General features: G+C 34.9%; 1 protein-coding gene across 1 annotated transcript in view; it reads left to right on the top strand.

Moving 5' to 3' along the window:
• NO66 (Bifunctional lysine-specific demethylase and histidyl-hydroxylase NO66) overlaps nt 1-22,464 on the top strand; it is a 52,263-nt gene extending 29,799 nt beyond the window's left edge. Inside the window, exons 8-12 of the mRNA XM_081772085.1 lie at nt 7,531-7,744; nt 12,378-12,624; nt 14,682-14,799; nt 19,841-20,027; nt 22,249-22,464. Of these exons, the coding sequence (XP_081628211.1) occupies nt 7,531-7,744; nt 12,378-12,624; nt 14,682-14,799; nt 19,841-20,027; nt 22,249-22,323 (841 nt within the window). The 3' untranslated portion in view covers nt 22,324-22,464. The remainder of the gene's footprint in view (nt 1-7,530; nt 7,745-12,377; nt 12,625-14,681; nt 14,800-19,840; nt 20,028-22,248) is intronic.

Genomic DNA, 22,464 nt, shown 5'->3' with positions numbered 1-22,464 from the left:
ACTTAGAAATAACAAAAAAGAAAAAAAAAAATGCACAAAGAATCCGTGAAATTCCATACACGTTTCGTGGGACACATTATGCACCATTGACACTCGCTTATATTTCAGTTTCTTGAAAGAAAGAAGTACACAGCTTTGTAGAGTAACAAAGAGATGGACTATCATATGTAATACAGAATAGGAATAAAAAATCCCTCTTACACTTATGAATCAAATCCTTGAGCCAGCCGTCCTGAGTTTCACTCAAAACACGCCATTCAAATACTAAGATAGTACCTTAAGTTCAAGAGCAGATAAAAAATGGTTTTATTGAATGGATATTATTTTTTTAAAAGAAATATTTTTTTAAGAACTGAAATATTGGAAATGGATTTTTTTTTCTCATTTTCAGTTGCCAATTTGGTTTCTTACAATATATTTTACGATTAAAGGGGTTTTGTGACAATAATTTACTGGGTTTCACATACTCCATCAGACACGCAAGAAAGCATTAGGGAATTCTACGATCTGTTTGCCGTTAGTGTTGAGAAGATAGAAGTGGATCTTTAGTAATTTCCTTTTTCCAGTAAAGCGATCTCGATTTGTAATTAACTGACATTCTATCTGTTTATATTAATACACAAGTATGTAACAAAAACAAAGGAAATGTAGCCGCATTACTTTTGATTCCATAGTAGCTGAAGAGCCCGTTCTTTCCACGGGGAGAATTAAGTTCAAGGACAATGTTTGAGCCTCCTCTACCCCTCAAGATATACATATCAATGAAAGTGTAGTAAGATATTCTATTTCTGGCATGAATTTTTAACTCTCTTCTCCTTTAGAATACACCCTTTAAGTAAAATTACATTATGATATCCCAGCTTGAGGTAGGTTCTAAAACCCACTTTAAACGGTGTAACCATTTCCTGCGACACTGGCTCAAATCCCTGGGTATGACGGGAACATGTCTCCTCCAATCTTGAAACTGGAGGACTGTTCCATCAATAATCCGATTTGAAATTGTTTTTTGGGGAGAAATGTGATGATTTGTGTCCGATTGCCACAAAGGAAAGTGAGATTTCATTGATTCCCCCACCCCTCAGAATAAGCCTCAAATCTGCCCGTCTCCCAATGTTGAAGACAGCTCTGCTCTCCTGATCCTCTACAGCAATGTTTTTGAACTTCATAAATAATTTGAACATTAACTAACTAACTAACTCTATGGCGTATGGAACCCGGAGGTTCAATGCCGCGTTCACAAAAGCTCTCCACTGACTTCTATCCTTAGCTAATTGCATCCAGTTTCTACTTTGTATTCCTATCTCTGCGAGATCCATCTTAATATTGTCCTCTTAGTTTAATTTAACTTAATTTGAACATTGCTTTAAAAAAATATATATGTAAATGGTCTTACCCGTCCCCTCAATATTGAAGACCTATTTGCGCCGCTGCCCGTGACCCAATCACAGACAACAGACATCGTCGATTTAAATGTGAAGAAAGAAATTATAGAAAACATCCTAACTCTTCACTTAAAATTTTCAAAAACAGACGTGGCGTTTCCCCATTTTTAGTGAGTTATCAATATACCGAATTTCATCTTCCTAACTTGACATGCTCACGAGATATTGTAATTTTTGCAGAAATTTTGAAACCCCTTTACTTCCATTACGATATCCCCTTTAATCAAAGTAAAACAATAAATAAATAAATAATGAACTACGTCCCAAAATTCACCTCAAACTGTTCAACCGTTTCCCTGTGATGCGATCAAAAACAACAAAGACAACATTGCTTTCAATGAAAACAAAGGAATTATGACAAATTACACCCTTCCCTTAAAACGAAAATTTTCAAAAACGTTGCAACACATGCCAACTTATTTTCAATATACCGACTTTTATCTTCCTAACTTGGCGGGCTCGTGACACTACATTTTTTACATGAATTTTAAACTTCCTCTACTTCTTTTCCTAGGATGCGCCTTGAATCAAAGTAATAGAAACTTTCCAGCTCAGGGTAGGTACTAACTATTGTACGTTCAAAAGTTCATTCCAAATGGTTTAACAGTTTCCCGTGTTGCGGCCACGAACAAGATTCTTTTCGTTTTTATATAATACATTATAGCTGAACAGTGATACAGCGAGTTTGATCGAGCGCAAACAAAATTCATCATGAATGATTCCCAAACCTTTTTTTTTTTTTTTCTATGGTATTCTGTTCTGGTTGTAAGCTCATATTTTAAGCCAATTTTGAAACTAGGCTAAGAAGTACAATTGAAGAAAGTAATTACAATCATATTAAGATTATTATTTCAATCCAAGTTTTGAAGTATTTTTTGAGGTGGGCTTTTTTGGGTTTTATTGTGTTTTTTTTTATGTGGGTTTTACCCCCCCCCCCAAAAAAAAAAACCCAGTGGGGAATTTTGGGCTGACGAAAATTCCAACAACCCTGTGTTGAACCCGCATTTATTGATTATGTAAGAACAGTTGGCACTGAGTCATAATGCGCAATAGGATGTTCTTAAAACATGCATATTTTTACAAGATTAGATGATAAAACATTTTGAAACTATAACATCCTAATAATAACAACATGAAATGTAATATATTTCCAAGTGTAAGTGACGAATGGATATTTTTCTTCCCGAGTTCGAGAAACTTTTGAATTTATTCGTTAGTGTCTTTGTATTCTTCAAATTCTAGGGAGTAATGCATGTCGTTGTAATGAATTGGATATAGTAGTTGTTCGATAGTGAAATTGAAACACTTGGATTAAAAACACAATTAAGCATGCCTTACTCAATTACATAAGCCCGAATATTGTGCAACCGTTGTTATTTCGTGTTCAATAAAATAATAATTCAGTATAAGAATGGCCTATACAAGAGTTCCACAATATTCAGAGGCATTTTAACCATGTATCTTGTACACCTGGTTCCAAACGAAGAAGAAAGCTTTTTGACTAGTTCCTTCGAAAGCCACCAGAATAGTTCAATAATCGTGAGCTTGGCTGTCTGCACAGGACATGGCAGGTTGTTCAGTTTAATTTTCATGCAAATCTTATCATTCTGATTGTAACACAGTTCACCAGAACTTTATCGCGCGCGTTATGTTTTCGATAGGGTTAATATTAGGAGAAAGGTCGTTATTATTTAGTTTTCGAAGGGTAGTTTTTAAGAAGTATGTAATTCACTTAGTGTAAAGGTTATCAGTTTCGGAACAATATAGCCACGTTCGTATTTTTTTGGAAGGATACACAGACCCCATATTTTTCGACTATACATTATATCTGATGGATCTGATGTATGTGGCGAAAGTGACTATTTAGTTTAATCATGGTCAAGACAAAAAAGAACTGTCTGCCCCTGTGCAAAATATGGGTATATTTATTATTATGAGATCCCTTTTAGTGCAGCTGTGGTTTGTTTGCTTTATACACCCACTTTAGTTTCATGGATTGCAGAAAGGAAACAGAATGATGGATTGGGGAAATTTGAAAGAAAGGTCTCATTTTCTTTTACTTTTCGGTGCCAAACAAAAACACATTAAATGTTTTCAACGTACCATTTGCGTTTGAATATGAACTTAATTTTTTTCTTTCAACTAAAGATTAGAATTGCATCTAACATTTGTCAGTTGTAAACTAAGTGCAGGAAACAACTGATAACAGTCTTAAGTTACCGTACCCACTGGTTTCTTTCTCGCTTCACCCACACCACTGTTTCTTTTCCGAATTAGCTCACTGACATTCAAGCTCTTGATATTACCCTATAAAAAGTTCTGCTATTTCATGTACGCAAATTTCTGCTAGTTGGGCGACATATTACATTCGTCGGTCTGGCCCTGTTCGAGCATTCCAGTATCTTACAGGTATTAGACGCGAATCAGATCAAGTGGTGGACAACATCATGTCCGTGGGTTCTCTTGGGTTGTTCCCATTTTCTCCCACATTTTCATTCCACCAATTCTTCAATCATCATTCACTTGCCTTAATCACCCGTCTCCCTTAGCCTAAAGAGCATAATCGAGGGGCATTAAACTGAAAAATTTAATGTTTTCGAATTAGATCAAAGCCCTTGAGTGGACCAATTCAGTTGAAGAATATTGTTTACATGCCACTGCAAATTACACTTAATTATGCTTTTCGAAGTAAAACGAACCCATACCTAAAACCCCCACAGAGCTGCTTCGTTGGTAAGCGGTTAGCGTACGCGTCTTTGGCGTAGGAGACGTGGGTGCGGTTTCCGGCGGAAGCTCATGTGGTTCGGATCAGTAGGTCCCGTCTCATGTAGCCTCGCTACTGAAAGGGACGTTAATCTCAAAATCAACTCAACTAAAAGTCACACAGTGTTGAAAGCATTTCGTTGTCTAAAATGTCAGTTGATGTCTTCAGTCTTTATACCGTAAATAACAATACATATCCGATATCACGCACCGTAATCTTGACCATAACTTGCTCCTTTTCGTAAACATTTTGTTTTTAAGTTTATTGTGCAATTTGGTATTGATATTTGATTTTCAGTTGTTCAGTGTTGCCACCCATAGAAATTACAGTGTTGCCAGAAAAACAACGCCCCTAAAATCTAAGTTAAGGCAGCGAGTACCTCGTATTATATATTTTTTATTAAAAGCCTATTAATACAAAAATGTATAATTTGTAGCAAATGGTACGGGTGTTTGTTTCTGCATCCTGTGTACAGAGGTAATGAAGGAATATAGTCGATAATATCACCATAGGAGAACACAATGTTAGAAGGAGTCTTCGTGCCGCATATAGCTATTGTTGAAAATGTACTCGAAAAGTTCGGAGCTACATGCGAAAACACATAAAACAATTTAGTTCACGCACTCCGGTAGCAGATGTTCTCCTGGGACATATCACATTCATGTTGTTATCCGAACGAAAAAGTTCAAATCGTGATTCATCGTTCCAAGGCACCAATCTCCTGTGTGTGTCAGATTTGCAGAAATGCACGAGCTAGAATCAAAGCTCTTGATGTTGCCTACAGCTTTTGACATTGGTTGTCGGATATACGTGATTTTTTTGTGATACCACAATCGTCCCAAATTGTGGTATTCGAGATGTCCTTAGGAGTAAATTTCGTGGGTTCCACAATATATCTCATCCTTTCTCTTTCAAAGTATAAAATATCAGTAGATTTGAGCGATACAGGTATCTTAGTGAGCAACTCGGGAAAGTTATAACAATAATATCCTAATCGAAGTCCATGTGCTCTGTAGTGTACGCCGTAAATCTGTAAACTGCTTGCTGTATCTTCTAAACCGGTATTGCAACATATAAATCAGCAACCTCACTGACCTGTGAGACGAGTTTATTTCTCTATCGTAAGAAAGTTTAATTTATGTTTTCGGCAAATACTGTACGTTTTATGCCTCAGTCGATAAATACTGTATGTTTTATGCCTCAGTCAGTCGGTAAATACTGTACGTTTGATTCCTGTCAGTCGGTAAATACTGTACGTTTTATGCCCCAATCAATGTATTTAACTTGCAAAATCAAGTTCAATAATGACGGGAACATCAAATGTACATCTGGAGAAACACAGCTATCATATATGAACACTTGAAATACGTATTTTCCTTTCTGATTTTCAATCTTAAATCCACTAATCAACCATACTTCACTTTGATATAACCACTAGAACGTAATGTAGTAGATTGTGAACTACTACTACTACTACTTTTCCTGAAAGGAAAAATCTTTTTGTTCTGGCTCAGACCTCAGTCTGTATCGCCATTTACACTAAATTTGTTTTCTGTTTGTCTTCCTCCCTCCTGTAAGTTATTAGATTTTTCTTTAATATTTCATTTCATTTCTATATTCCTTTTTTTTTAATCTTTTTTTTTTCACAGGAGATTTCTTTTGATAATTGTGTCACAGTTTATTTCACAATCCATATTATATACAGGGTGACCAGAAAGTTCCTTTACACTCAAACTAAATGCATGTAACAATATAAGATATTAAGATATTGAAGATATGAAGCTCCCGTCCCGTCTTTGATAACGTAACAGTGCTTCTTACGTGAATTGTCATCTGATTGTCGCGTAACTGCTACGTGACTGCCCACGGTGGAAGGAGAATAAAGGCTGTGCGTTGACCAGTTGTCTCACGTTTCCATGTTTGGTGAACAACAGTGGCAAGATACCAGTGACTTTACTTTGGAGGAATGCTTAGTGGCAAGTGTATGGGTGCACGAACGGAAGCACAAAAACGTAAATATGCCGCAGGTGATGGGTAGGTTTCGTGAATGGTTCGGTAAGGAGTCACCAAGTCGTCAGACTTTGATCACGTAGTGTTTCGGAAGTAGGGATCAGCTTTTGGCCTGGGAAGTGTTTTGGATGCTCCTCGTTCTGGTCATCCATCAATCCGAAAGGAAATGTGTTTAGAAGTTAGTACGTCAGTGAAGCGTTCACCCTGCAAGTCGACGAGAAAGCGTTCTGCAGAACTTGAAATTGCAAGGAGCAGAATGCAGTTCCATATGAAAATAGATTTAGGCCTACACGCATTCCAGCCAGTAGTCATCAGTGAATTAACCAACGGTAACTTAAACCGCCGGCAGGAAGCATGCAGGATTTTGTTAGAGACCTTTCCCACCATTCCTGGTTGAAAGTTCAATTCCTTTCTCTGATGAATGTGCTGTTTATCAGAGTTCTCGGAATAGGAACGTCATCATGTGGACAAAGGAAAACCCATATTTTTTATTAAGAAATTGAGAGTAATCCTCCGTACTTCATACTTGGGCAGAAATGACTGAGCAATACATCTTTAATCCGTACTTCTTTGAGGGTTCCGTGACCCAAATTACTTATCTGGAGATCTTGAATGACTGGCTTTTTCCACAGCTGCAGAATCTGGGCATCAACAATACGGTTGTTTACCAACATGATGGAGCTCCTGCCTACTTCACCTCGCTGTTTGTGAACGCTTCAACGCACTGTTCCTTGGCCAGTAGATAGGATGTGGGTCACCAAATTCACCAGCGCTTTATCCTTAGCCGCCTTACGACACCAGACAATATCCTGTGGGATACCATCAAATCACATCAGAAAGAAACGGTACGTGGACAATAATGCTCTGCGGGCTAATGTGTTTAAAGCCTTTCAGCTTGTGACTCCGCAGCTGCTAAAGCGGTTGAGTAGGAGGACATGGAGACGTATCAAGCTGTGCAGGGATAATTTAGGTGCACATACGGACGTCTAGAACACATAACTGTAAGCCTCATTAAATATTATTAATGTACAGATGAAATAAATGTATGTGTAAAGGAACTTTCTGGCCACCCTATATATTCAAGATGGGAATACATTATTTCTTTATTTTCTTCATAAAAATCACTTTATTTCTTCAGAAAATATTTTTTTTTAATGTAAGTACATAATTACATGTTTCTTCAGTTCTTCATTGTTCAGTACTAATATATATATATATATTATTGATTTCAGGCATTATTTCCGTGTAACAATTAAATAAATATTTTGTATGTATTGTTGTTCGTTTCATACATACTTAATCAATTTCATACAGGACACCACAAGAGGTTCTTCCTAGGTTCTCTAGTGGTAATTTCAACCAAGAAGAATTAGGTGAACCAGTCTACGAAGCTGTACTGGAACCAGGAGACGTTCTTTACTTTCCAAGAGGATTTATTCATCAAGGACGAACTCTACCAGAAGAACATTCCTTGCACATAACTATATCCTGCTACCAAAGAAATACTTGGGGAGATCTTCTGGAAAAGGTACAGTATTAATGTATTCTGTATGTTAAAAAAGAAAATGTAATTTTCGTATATTTTTTGTCCAAGTATTCTGAAAAATAAACATTTTTCTAAAACAGACAGAATGATCGTAGGTAAAAATTCCTTATTTTTGTTTTTAACACAAATTAGACCAAGTCAAGTTCAAAGACAAGAAATATTTTTCTCATTTTACTTTAAAAAAATTGAATAATATGGATCTTATGAGATATTCGAGAGGTTCATCCAAAAATTTGCTTCGTTTCATTTCGATCTCTCTGTGATTTCTTCTTCTCTGGCGTAGATCTTTGATCTAAATTGCCCATCCATTAATTGGAGCTTTAGTTAGTAATGTTCAAAAGTTACTTCTTTACTTTTTAGGATCTAAGAGAGTTTTAGGTTATGTTTATCTACTCTTGAAGCTATATACGTTGTTTTATATGAATGTAATGTGTTACAAATATTCCCCCTCCCCCCAGATTCGACTTCTAATGACGTTATCGTAGTTGTCAATAATAGATGTATCTTATAATACGTGGCCTAATTATTTTCTTGCATAAATGATATCACCTTTTACATATATATACATATTCGTATTTTTCTTTATCTTCACAAAAATACGTTGTTCTAATGTGAGTACGTGGTTTGGGTACAAAACCTCGCGGCCAGAACCTCGCGGACCAAAACCTCGCCTGGCCAAAACCTCGCCTCCCAAAATCTCGCCAGGCCGAAACCTCGCCTGGCCAAAACCTCGCCGCCCAAAACCTCGCGGGACAAAATCTCGCCGGGCCAAAACCCCGCCTGGCCAAAACCTCGCCGCCCAAAACGTCGCGGGCCAAAATCTCGCGGGGCCAAAACCTCACCTGGCCAAAACCTCGCCACCCAAAACCTCGCGGGCCAAAATCTCGCCGGGCCAAAACCTCGCGCCCCAAAATATCGCCATACCCAAAATCTCGCCTGACCAAAATGCAAATGTTCCAACAGGTGATAAGGATGACGGTATAAAAGACGCTGTTTCACAAGAAGTATCACGGGTAATTGACCAAGTCCCGCGATACCATATGAAAATTCTATTTCTGTATTAGAGGATTTCAGTGTGAAGGTAGGGCGACAGGATGTTTTTAAACTGGTTATAGGGAAAGAAAGTCTGCATAAGGAAAGTAATGACAACTAACGAGGTTAGTTTCGTGAACTTTGGAATATCCAAAAACTTAAAACTTTAACAAAAATCTAATAATATTTATGAAAATATGAAACAATATATGAGTTTTTACGACGTCCCTTGATTATGTCCTATAGGTTAAAGGAGACGTAGATGACCAGGATGAAGGAAATGATCGAATAAAGGAAGTGGGAGGAAACGGCAATAACCCGAGAAAGCCCACGCACACGATGTTTTGTATCTTATTATTATTATTATTATTATTATTATTATTATTATTATTATTATTATTATTATTATTATTATTATTTGTAATGTGGAATTGCATATTAGGAAACACATTGGGTAAATTTTAAAGAAAAGTTTCATTCGCTGCGAGGCTATGGCACGGCGAGATTTTGTCCCGCGAGGTTTTGGGCGGCGAGGTTTTGGCCACGCGAGGTTTTGGGCGGCGAGGTTTTGGCCACGCGAGGTTTTGGCCCGGCGAGATTTTGTCCCGCGAGGTTTTGGGCGGCGAGGTTTTGGCCCGGCGAGATTTTGGACGGCGATGTTTCGGCCGCGAGATTTTGTCCGTATACCGAGTACGTAATTGCATTTTTGTTTAGTTCTTAATTTTTCCGTACTAATATACTGTATATATATATATATATATATATATATATAATTGATTTCAGACATCATTTTCGTGTAACAATGAAATAAATATTTTGTATGTATTGTTCTTTGTTTCATAGATGCTTAATCAATTTCACACAGGTCACCACAAGAAGTTCTTCCTAGGTTTTCTACGGGTAATTTTCCTAGTTTTTCTAGTGGTAATTTCAACCAAGAAAGGAAATACCATTTTTCCATACATTTTTCCCCATTTATATTTTTGATGTTCCACAAAAATTTACTAGGTCCCAATTTGTTTATTGTTTTCCGGAGATGAAGTTTGTCTCTTACGAAATCTGAGATGATGATCTTGAAATGAAAGTAAAGTTTAATATTAGTATTTTTCTCACTCTTTTCACTTCTTCATTTAAAATTATGTTAACATGAGCTCTGGTATGTACAGATACGATGTTAAAGTTGTTGTTACATAAATTGTGATATAAGTGTTTTATGTTTAGTGCGTTCCAGAAGGTTTTGCTTGACCAATGAATGTTATTTGGTATAATTAGGACAGTTAATGCATCTTAACATATACAAGCATCTTTAAAACGTATTGTTTTATGTATAAAAGAGCGTCTCGAATTGCAGAAACTTCTTCTTCAAATATCGAGGTCTTTGTAGGTAATTTGAATTGTTTTTTTAAAGTTGTTATGAGAAATCAAAACAGCTACACCAACAAATTTGTGAGGTTGTTTAGAGGCATCTTTAAAGACTAATTTGTAATCGTGTGATAGTTTATATATGTGATATTGTCAAATGTTTTTATGTAGATTTGTTAAGTTTCTTTGCTTGTGTCATTATGTACAATTCGGAATAGTAATAGGAATTTTAATTATACTCGTTCTATTCTGAAAAATTAATGCTGGTAGGGATGGTGCTTTGGATATTTTACTTCTTAAGTACCTTAATTCGTGATATGTCTCATATATCCAGGGTAGATTTTGTAGTGCAATATTTTTTTCTTATCATTGTTTATTTCCATATTTTCTAATCTTTGTGAAACTGTTGCATTTGATTTATCCATTCTAGATATTTTAAAGTTTGTAGCTGTTTATAGATCGTTATTGTTACTGAAGGATTGCTAGTAATTTCAATAATTGCGTTTTTTTTTTGGGGGGAAGGGGGAGTGAAAAATTGTTGAGATAGAATTGTTTTTTTGGTCATATTGAATAAAGTTTAATTTATTGTAGAAGTAATTTAAATTGGAATTGTAAAACATGCTACCATATAAAATTTTGATTATTAATGTTTAGTGTAGAACTTCGTTTAGTACGTGTGGAAAAATTCCCCATTTCTTTGCACTTAAACTTGCGATTATGTTATGTTTGAATGCTTCCTTGACGAGGTATTATGGAGTGCCTTCCAATGTAATGTTTGATCTAGATTTAATCCTAAATATCTGATTTGATTGGAATATGTCAGTGTACTCTTTTCCATTGTTATCGAAGGAAGTTGATTTAGCTTTCTCATTGTGAATATGATGATTTCGTTCGGTTTAGCTCTAGGCCGTTTTCTAAGCTCCATGCAGAATAATTTTTAGGCTGTTTTGTATTTTTTGTTTTCTTCTGAATGTTACCCGTAATTTCGTAGAAAATTTGCATCATCCACATAGAGGAGGATGTTAGTTTTACTTTGTATGGAGTTAATCAGATTTGTGATATATAGGTTGAATAATAATGGGCTAAGCTTACTAGCCTGCAAGAGACTAGTTAAATCGCACGGCAGGCAAGTATGGTGGGTGTTTTGCAGGCTGGTCAACAATTTGGTCACGCAAGAGCACGTGACAACGAGCATTGTATAGTCTACTTCAGGATGTGCTATACTAAGCCCAGCTTCCACGGATACCTCCGTCACAGTTCAGTGATGATCAGTTTCAGAATGACTTTTCACTAACACTCCACTTGCTCCTCCGTAACGGCAGACAACCGCTACTGGTCCAATCTGTAATTCCTCCTCCCGATTTGAACGGAATGCCCAGAGTCATCGTGCAGCAGTACGCATCGATGTTACACGCTTCCTGTAACCCTTCATGACATATTACCATAGACCATTTGGATTTTTATTTAAGAATACGGTTGAAGTTTCTTAAACATGTTTTAGGGGACAACATTTGCCATTTCAGTCGTGCATAACACCACAACTACACGCTTTACCGACTGCTTTTGGCACTGTATACCTCGACAATGGCTCGAACCACCAATTTTGAGATTCTTCTTGCACACACGATCATGCCATGATTTTGGACAATGTTACCAGTACTTTATACATAATCCATGTGGTATACTCTTATCTTCTTGGTCCATGCAAAGGTCTCCTTCTCAAGGCTTCCCAAATAATTTTGTGCTCCGTACGTATATATCATGTGTTCTGACCATCTCATTTTCACTATCCATATAATATCCGGTACCTTGTAATCATTGTGAAGTTCCGCATTGCATAATTAATACAACTATCTGCCCATTTCTTGGTCTGTTCTTGCGTCAGCTACTTTTTTCAGTTTTCCAAAGCTTTCGATACTATACAGCGGACAGAAATTTATTTTTACGTGTTTCTACTTTTAATTTCTTCAGTGTTAATTGCGATGACAAATGTTTTGTACAATAGTGTTATTCATTTCCTATCATTAACGTACTCTTTATTTCATCGTTAACGTTGTTCGTATTTATTATCGCTTCATCTTAGTATTTGTCACGCTTAACACTGCTACAAATACAATTAAATATTTCTAATATGATATGAACCCTTGAAATGTTAGCATTGGATTGAGGATATATGCGCTATGTAAGGATATATATATTATTCTTTCTACGTTTCTTACAGTTGGTGCCAACTGCGTTGAAGATGGCTATAGAAGAGGACATGGAGTTTCGTGAAGGTTTGCCTCGTGACTACCTCAGTTTTATGGGTGTGACACGGAGCGACTCGGATTCGAAGAAAAGAGTGAAATTCATGCAGAAGGTACAAAATCTTATGGGAAAATTATTCAAATACGCTCCAGTTGATGCAGCTGTAGATCAAATGGGAAAACAATTTATACATGATGCTTTACCTCCTGTCTTGTCTGAAGGTAAGCTCCTAAAGAACTTAAATTCTGTCGAAAATATTGAGAACTTTATATTTTACTCTGTTGTAAGCTGTAAATTTATGCAAAGGCACATTGCATAATAAACGTAATGGAGTTCTAAAGCATACATACAAGATATCAGATTAATGAATAGAGTAAAAGGAAAGTTTTCATATTGCAGTTAAAATAATTATAGTAATAAACACTAAGTACACGTCAATTCTGGATTGACTTTATTAAATTCGCACCATGAAATGTTCATTTGAAAGGTCGATAATTAAAAGTAAATGAGTGTTTCTGAAGCACTTTATAAAGAAAGCGTGAATACAAGGATAAAACATACATTCAAATATTATCGTTAAAATAATAAAATGTGTAAACCCTGTATAAAATAATAATATAAGGTTAAAATAATAGAAGGTTCTTACACAAATTTTTAGTACACTCAAAATAAAGTATAGCACATATGCAGGGTTGGCTGGTTTAAACCATCTGTGTTTTTTAAAAAAAACTAACTGGTTTAAACCAAAAAGAAAAAATAATGAAAAATGCTTTAAATCGTGTGAACTTCATGATGACGTTTCCACATCTAAAACCATCTGTATTAGTTTTATCTCCTTTTCACCTTTTAATCAAAATGTCCCATGTTCAATTCTCGGTTGAACCACAACCCTTCTTTCATGTGTAAACCAAGTAGCGGTTTGGATGTCACTTTAAAGCGAGTCTTCTTAATAAACTCGGTATTACATAAAGATGTTAAGCGTAAACATACGAAACGAAGCCAAATTGTGTATGTCTGCTTGCCTGAATGTGTGTTGTTTTACAAAGAAGCCAAGGTTACTTAAATATATTGATAGACATTGGCAAAATTTGTCGACTGCCTACGTAACTTCCAGCATTAGCTTGGATTGGACTTAGTTTTAATTTTATTGAATGATATCTACATACTAAATTTAGAATTTAATACCCCAGTTTTAGCGTACTGATAGATACGTTGACCTTAAAATTTTACATGCAAAGCAATAGCGGAATTTGCTTTGTATTTAAAGTAATAACAGGATTTTCCCAATGGCTAAGGTGGGAGTTTCCCGATTTATATTAATTCTGTATGATGGTTTCATTTGTGCAACTATTTATCTTTTTGTACTGAAATTACTCTTGACATCTATATTAACAAGTATGTAAAGATCAGTACAACGTATTTTTATCAAAAGTCCTTCGTAAGTGAGTCGACAGACTCATTGCATTTGTGGCCAATTAGTCCCGGTTTCGAGTCCAAATGGAGAACTATTTTTCTCGAATGTAAGCCGGAAAGCCGTTTGGATTCCGCTTTAAGCTTATATGACCCCTTCCAGCATAACCTTGTTGTTGCATAATAACAGCAAGGCGAAACAAACTTACTCTTGTCGATATGTAATATAAATACATAGAGCAAATTATTTAAACCAAAAAACCAGATTTAAACAAAAAAAAAGTTTTTTCAATAAAAAACATGGTTTTTGCCAACCCTGCACATATCTCTCTCATATATTTCCAGTTATGACGGAAGGAGGTATCAACTCCTGACAATGGGTATAATGTTATGTCAGTTAAGACCCCTCACATATTTGATTCATGATAATGGATTCATTTGCTGCTTCATATTAAGTGCGTATTTTACATAGTTTTATGTATTCTCCCGATAAACTCGTAACAATAATATAATAATGTATCCTTATATTGAATGTTTAAACACTTGGTAGTTGGAAAGTTCCTTTCTGAAGTTCCTTTCTTTCGTAATAGTTTTTAACTCGTATTTGATCAACCTGATTGTACTTAAGCCATATTCTAACAGCTGATTGAAATTACTTGGTACCTACGTGAAATACTATAATGGGAGAGATTGGTAAAGATTTTGTAAAAATATTAAATGAAGAAATGACACACATCAAATAATCTTTCATTTTTTCGCCGTTTCGATAACTTTGTTTTACAGGAGAGTAAAGGAACTTAAAATTCATTCATCTTTTAAATTTATTCATTTTAAATTAAGGTAGTTATTGTGTTATTGTTTTTTTCAGGAGAGAAAAGTAGATCCGTTTTTGAGTGTGGAGAGAGACTTTGTGAAGGCAAGGTTGAAGATAGAGTGGAATTGGAACCTGACACCCACGTCAAGCTGTTACGAGCCAATATATTAAGGTAATCGTAATGATGTGGCATTGTCTATCGAATTTAACGTTTCTTGATAAAATGGGTATGTGATAACTAGAACATCAGACATGGTTGCTATTTTGAAGATGATTTTGTGTGTCTAAAGTTCCATTATAGAAGTTAATTTAGAAGCATAATAAAGCATAGGCCTAATAAAAAAGCATAATATGCAAAAATAAAGCATAATTCGTGGAAAATTAATTGCCTGTTGAATTATTAGTCTCAGTTCTTATAAGTTATAACCAATAACTAAATTTATTATTTAAATTCTAAGGTTTATTCCCAGCAACAGTGAGAAGATCAATAGGTTTCAGCAACGGAAGTTTCAAAAGTAAAATATAGTTTCCTTATGTACCTAAACTGAAGACTCAAACTTAAGAATTTTAAAATATAATTGCAGTTTGTGAGTAACAGGACAGGAATTAAAATCACACTACAGCATGTAACATTTAATGGATCATGGTCAGTGCCCATTTTGAATCAGAGCAGTTCAGCGTCTACTTCAATGGACATTTCTACTGACTTTATTTTTTTTTATTTTTTTATTTATTTATTTATTTATTTATTTATTTATTTATTTTTTTGTTGCGCTATAGATACTTTAGTGTTAGCTGATAACGGGAAGCACTTTCTTTCGCGCATGCGTTGATTCTAACTGGTCGAAACTTGCGATTAAATTTCAGTCTGCTACTCGTGCGTTTAAAAGAATGATCGCTATATTTATGTGTCATATGTCGGTACAGGGGAAACTGCTGCGCTGCTTAGTACTTCGTTCTTTCATCCCGCTATGGAATAGAGTAAAGAAAACTATATCTTGGCGTTTATCTAGTCTTTATTCAAACCCCAAATATGAAATAATTCTGCTTTTGCGTGTAAGAGGTTTCCACTGTAGAAATAGATATCAATTATCGTTATTGTTTAAACAAACTTATTACTATTCGTATCAGATGTTTAAAATATAGTTAACATTAAATAGTTGAGAAGGTGGTTTGGTTTTGATGTATAGTTTGTTTGATTATTCGTATCCAATAGCGCCTTCAGGAGCGCCAGCAATTTTCTAAAATGATGAATCCATACTTTTTTTTTTCTACCACAGATAAAATTAGTGGAAGCTGAAAGATACTGCGTCTTATTTTCTTTGGGAAACTGTAGCACCAGAATATCTTATGGAAAGACAACACACTAAAAAGTAATAATGAGTTCAAGAGATAAATTGACAGTGTGTCTACCGGTCAGGGAAAGTCTGGGATTTTGTAACATCAGATAAAATATCTTGGAAATTCAGGGAATTTCATTATGGATCAGGGAAAAATCTTTACTCAGCACTTTTATATTTTGAATGTTGTTAATGATTTTGTTGCAGATCTTATCATCAAATACTTTTAATCTTCTAGTCATTCTTGAAAAATATACTGATTAGGCTATAGAAACCAAGTTTCGTAAAATTATAGTTCGAATATTGTTTCTGCTTTATTTTTGATCTTGAGTGGTTGGTGGGTTTTCCTGCTCCAAAGGTTGGGATAGTGGAAATCTCAGCTGAAGACACCGCACACACCGACAGCACATAAAAATAATAAGGCTGTACAATTTGGAAGTCTTCTCTATGCTTATCGGAGTGAAGTGAACGCGAATGTTCGACTGTCTACATACTCTCCAGGAGATAGTTGATGATGGTATTGGTACTAGTGCTTTTAAATTACTTTTCCATATTGGTTAACATGATGAAATTACCAAGAAAGAAACTAACTTCAGCAATACATGTATATAGATTTGTGAGTATTGTGATCATAATATCAAATTTGTGTGAATACGTTTGTTACTAGTAAGATGTCACTTAATGTATGTCCACAAACAGTGTTGGATATTATTATTAAAGATCATTACACTACTCACAGATCTATTTGGTAATTAAAAAAAAAAAAAAGGTCCAGTACCATCATCATTCATGTCTATTGATTTCCAGATTTGAAAAAAATGTTCAATTTTTTCTGTTGACTTCCAGCAAGTAGGTACAGTAGATTCAAGCTAAGTTTTATTTACCTGTTATATCGTAATCTAATTTCATATTTCTTTATCTATAAGGGTAGATTGATAAATTCTCAGCCTCAACAAGAAACCAGACATATGAAGCTGCGTGGTGGTTTAATTCAGCATAATCTCCCTTTATTATTATTATATATATATACATATATATATATATAATGAAAAACCGAAATAAATAAATAAGAGCTAAAAGGTGGCTTTGAAGAGTGAAGGAAGGCCACTAAAATAGCCATAAATTACAGATGAATTGCTTCCAAGGAACGAACATGAATTTGTCATCCGGACATCCGAATCAAACCTAGTACATTCGATAAACGTAACAAAATATGTTCATGCTCAAAAAAGTACGTGCTATGGACAACAGAAGTCTTTGGTGCCATGGAAGTCTCTGGGGCCCATTAACCCACTGTTCGTTGGAAAGTCATGGTTGATAGTTCATTCTCTTCAGCATGAAACGAACTTTCCAGAGGTGCTATGTATTGGGGCCCATAATGCACTTGAACAGGGAAAATTGGGAAAATGTCGGGAAATTTCCCTCCCATCAATTTTAGACCTCTCTGGACTGGCCAAATGTATCTCGAAAAATACTATGAAATGTGTGTACCAAGTTTTGTATTGATAGACGGAATAGATATGAGACAAAAGCTTTTATATCAATACACGCTTTCCGATCATACCTTTTCTGTCTATCAATATAAAACTTGGTACACATATTTCTTATCCCTACATAAACAATGGTAAAAACCTACATTATACTTCAAATATACGTTATTTTTTTATCAGTTACACTAAGAAAAATGATAGCGACAAAATCAGGTAAAGCCACAAGGAAAAGGATCAGAGAAACTCAGAGAATGTAATTATACTCTTGTGTAAGTTTGGGAGACACCATGATTGACGCATACTATTAAATAAATAAATAAACTAACCTGTGATTAGTGGGGGGCACTGTAGTCTAGTGGTTAAAGCGTTGAATTCACACCCGCGGGCCCGGCTTTGATTCCCGGTCGGTGGTTCCCAATTTTCGGCGTCCACGCAACGTGGTGAGGCAAACTGTGGAGTTACGTGAGTAACAGACGTGACGGCAACTAGGTTTAGAAAGTTCCTGATACGCCTGTTAGAGAGAGCGACGCAGCGCGCTGACCACATGTTTGTCACTAGGCTAGACGGAGTTCAGCCGGTCGCTGACAGATGGCGTTGGAGTAGCTCAAGCCCATAAGAACTGTCATACCAGCGATTAGTTTTTTAACTCGTGAATACTTCGTCTTGAACTTACTCCTAAACAGTTTCAGCGGTAACTCCCATCTTCTTCAGTAGGTCAAAACTTCTTATCTAATTACTAAATTAACTGATAGGATGTGTATTTATTAATGTAGTACTAACGTTGGTCTCCACCCGCATTATTAATTTATTCGTTTACGTTTCGACGACTGGTTGTCATCATTATCAATACGTAATAATATTTGCATTTATGCGTGAACTCAATAATGGTAAAGTATTAAACTACTTTAACAGGAAAAAAAAAAAAAAGAAAGAAAAAAAGAAAAGAAATTCGTACTCTACTTGAATAATTGGTTAACTTCCATATTACGCAGTCATTTCCTCCTTTTCTACATTTAAACAAAGACGTGAAGAAGGAAAAAGTTGATAGGAAGTTAACCAACCCTTCAAGTAATTTACTGAAGTAAGAACTTCAGTTTTGTTTTGCTGTTAATAAAGTTTTACAGATTTTCTGTTAATACTTTTTTTTTTTATCTAAAAACTGAAAATTTACCATTATGTAATCCACAAATCAATATAAATATTCTTTAATTATCACGTACTGATGATGATGACAATTAGTCATCGATATATATACGAATAAATTGATAATACGAGTGCTTAATTGGAGTTAGAAGTTAATACTTCTTGCTAATTCTTCTCACGTTCCAAATATATTTATTAGCATGTTGGTAACTAATTACAGATTCAGAACTGTTGTAAAGATGGAAGGAATAGGCTTTGTAAGCTTGGACACTGTTCAAGTGTTCTAATACAGAATGTAATGTCGTCCTTCCTCATTCAAGTGAGCAGCTGATGTTTTCACATTTAGGATAATTGATTAATTACGATGTAGGGTACTAAAAAGAAATCTGACTGTAAATAATAAGAGTACTGTTATTTTCAATTTGAACATAACTTCGGACTTGTGTAAACCCTTATGAGTGAAATATTTAACTATTAAACAGTAAAAAGTAGTTGTGGAATATATATTGATCTAAAACACTAGGTTCTGACATTCATATGTGTTAAGTACAAACAGGTAACTCCTTAAGTATTAGATATTACCCATTCATGACTGTGGTCTTCTGTGATGACAATTGCACTTCAATAGGACAGTGTTCCCTACCAACCACAAGAGTTATTAAAAATTTGTTGTAGAGTTTACGTTTTATCCTGGCTACCAAATTGGTCCTACCTTAGTCAAACGAACTTTTAAAGAATGTGTTGGGCGTAACGTACAGTTGTTAAAGAATATTCACGGATCCCAGAGGATACAGAGGAAGAGGAGTTCTTGAAGAATGTATGCCTGATACGATAGAAGGAGTTTGGACAGTATAGGGAGATGCAACATAATATTAGCTAGCTGGCTATCCTTTAGGTCATTATTATTAGTAAGATTTCAGTTTGAAAGGAAGCTGATTATTACTCTTCATGAGTGAGTAATAGAATGAGTGTCTATGAATCCTATTGAACATGATGTAAAACATGAAAACATATTACCTTGATGTAGCTTAACGTGAGTCAATAAGCATTTACTATCCGTATCTGTGTTGAGCTACTGTGCATTGAATACATAAGTCTTATTCAAGACTTATATTATTCATAATATCAATTTAGTACATGTTCATAAACTTATTTCACTAAAGAAGTAATTATTTTTCATCATCATCATCATCACAGTCATTTATTATTCATCATCATCACATTTATTATTTATTTATAGGATGGTGGTAGAGGATGACAATATAAGGGCGTACTACTGTGTAGAGAACTCAAGAGAATATCATGCAGAAGAACCTCAGTACATTGAAATTCCTGAGCATTTGGCTCCGGCAGTTGAACATCTTATTCGTTTATATCCTCAATATGTAGCAATTTCCGAATTGCCAGTTGAAGGATTGGATCAAAAGGTATGTATACGCTTTCTTTTTGTTATAGTATTACAAAATTCTCGTTTTTGAACTTTGCATTATTTCAAATGGAAGAATGCAATCAAGTGAAAGTAGTTCAATTTAACTTGTCACTGAGTAATTCTGTTTAGTACAATGTTCTTCGAAGAGTCTCAAGTATTTCCAGATTCAAAGGCTTTAATTTATAAAATTCATAAATTTATCAACTCCTATGTCAATATTGCGTACTGTGTGGTATGTTGGACAATGCATACAGAAAGCGTGTGAGCTGACTGTTAGGTTATCAAGAAATAAACAAGATTTTGAATTGGTAATAGAATGAGTGTTTGGAAATCTTACGAAACATGAAAATGAACATAGTTTCAAAATTTCCTCACGATATGACTAAAATGTTATGTGATTTAAAATAAACCACGTAGGAAGTATTGGAGAGCAGTGTTTGCTGTGCAGCTTAACCTTTCCGGTAGAGAAGAGTTCAATTGCGATTTTTTGACTTCGCAAATCGATTGTTTGTATTATCATTTGTTTATTACTATACACAAAACATTACATGGGACGGTGGCTCAGTAGTAAAGCGTTTACTTTTTTGTGCGAGGGATCCATAGTCTGATCCCAAACCATGGAGTTTGTTTTAGACAACATCGTATCATTGTGTTTTCTCAGGATTCTGCCGATTCTCTCCGCATTCTTATTCCATCAATACTTTCACAATCAAATAATGGTTCACGTTCAATCCGTCTCTTTTAGCTGACAGGGGCGTACGTAAGACGTTAAAGCTTTCACTTCATTTTTCGAAAAATTACATCAACAACAATTCTTCATCTGTCAGTTTTAAATTCAATGTTTTTGAGAGGGACTTGCTGACTTGGAATGCAATGTACTAAAGATAACGATTATGTAAGTCGAACAAGGTTTTTTAAATCCATATAATGTATGCTTATAGCTAAGTAGGATATTTGTGGCAACATTATAGACAGTTTTGTATACTGATTTTCTTCTCAGAACATAGAGGAATGTTACAGGATGTTTGATTCGAAAAGCGAGAATTTTAAATGTATTGTCTTCATACTTTTGCGCATAATTTGTTTGGTTAAGTATAAAGCTACTTAGGACGTGTAACTATAGAATGGTTATAATTAAAGTTAGAAATACATCCCCTTTTCAATTAATTGTTTATAATTTCGTTTAATATTGTCTATTGTTGTAAGTAACATTGTAGTGTACGTTGCTTACAATTTGTTTCAAGTTAGGTAATAGAAGCAGAATAATGTGGTGACCTTTAGGGTTGTGAACATTGGATATACATTTTTTAATCATATTGGAAAAATTCGTGTTCATGTCTGTGATCATAATCGTGCGCCACAAGGTACATAATTTTGTCTGTTGGTAGGAGTAAAAATGCTTTACTTCATGTTAGACAAACAATTCAACGTAGAAAACTTGAAAATCATGATCTAAAATAATAATTTGAGCAAGGCTAGACACAGGTAATTCTCAAATTTCATTGTGAATTTTACGTTTTCGGATGTTGTTTAAATCATCATCAATGAAGTTTATTCTTTGAACTGTCTTTCTATAAACAAATAAACGTGATGAAAAGTCGTAATGAAAAGTATCTTAAGAAACTTTTTGTTTCTGTCAACATTTAAATAAACTAAATTGTGGATGAAAAAGCAGAAGGTCTATGTCTCTCATTATAAATATCTCCGTGAAACTTACGTTTTAAATGGAAAACCAAACATTTTCTAAATATTCGTCAGGCTAACGCGATCAAGCTCATAAGTGTAGTAACATTTCATACTATGTTACTTACAGTAATCTAGTGATACCCACACACAAATCGGTCAAAACCTTCCGAAACTACAAGCAAGAGGAACTATATGAAGCATTTATACACTTACAGGCTTATCTTTACTGGAGATATTTTAAAGAAATAGCTTTTTACACATAGATCTGATAAATTACTGTAGAGTTTAAAATTATTTATTGTATGCAATTAATATTAACTATGTAACAAAATATGTTTTTATTTTTCATGAGACAAGTGTTGGTATGAAAATTATATGTACTTGGTTTCCTATAAACTTTTGCTGATGGTTTAGTTGGATAACTGTTTTATTTGAATAGACAAATGTTAGGTAGGTGTGTTTAAGAATTGAATATAGCCTTTAGAAGTTGCTAATGCTTTGCTTGAATGTAAATTTGTCTGTTTCGACAACAGTTGCAGATTGCTGGTGATTTGTGGGAACGAGGTCTTTTGATGGCAAAAGAACCGCTGGATATTATAGATGATTGAGAAGCTGCAACCAACATTCTACCAATGCAGCGTGAAATTTGTGCCAAGCAGGAAGTTAAAATCGAATCAACGGTTATGCATTGTTACTTTTTCTAACCTATGTTGTAATGAAAGTTTGTGAATATAAGATTCTGAAAACTA

This window comes from Thermobia domestica, chromosome 9 (assembly GCF_964235325.1).
Source record: "Thermobia domestica chromosome 9, izTheDome1.hap1.1, whole genome shotgun sequence".
NCBI classification, from domain to species: domain Eukaryota; kingdom Metazoa; phylum Arthropoda; class Insecta; order Zygentoma; family Lepismatidae; genus Thermobia; species Thermobia domestica.
This window is presented reverse-complemented; position numbering and strand designations above follow the sequence as displayed.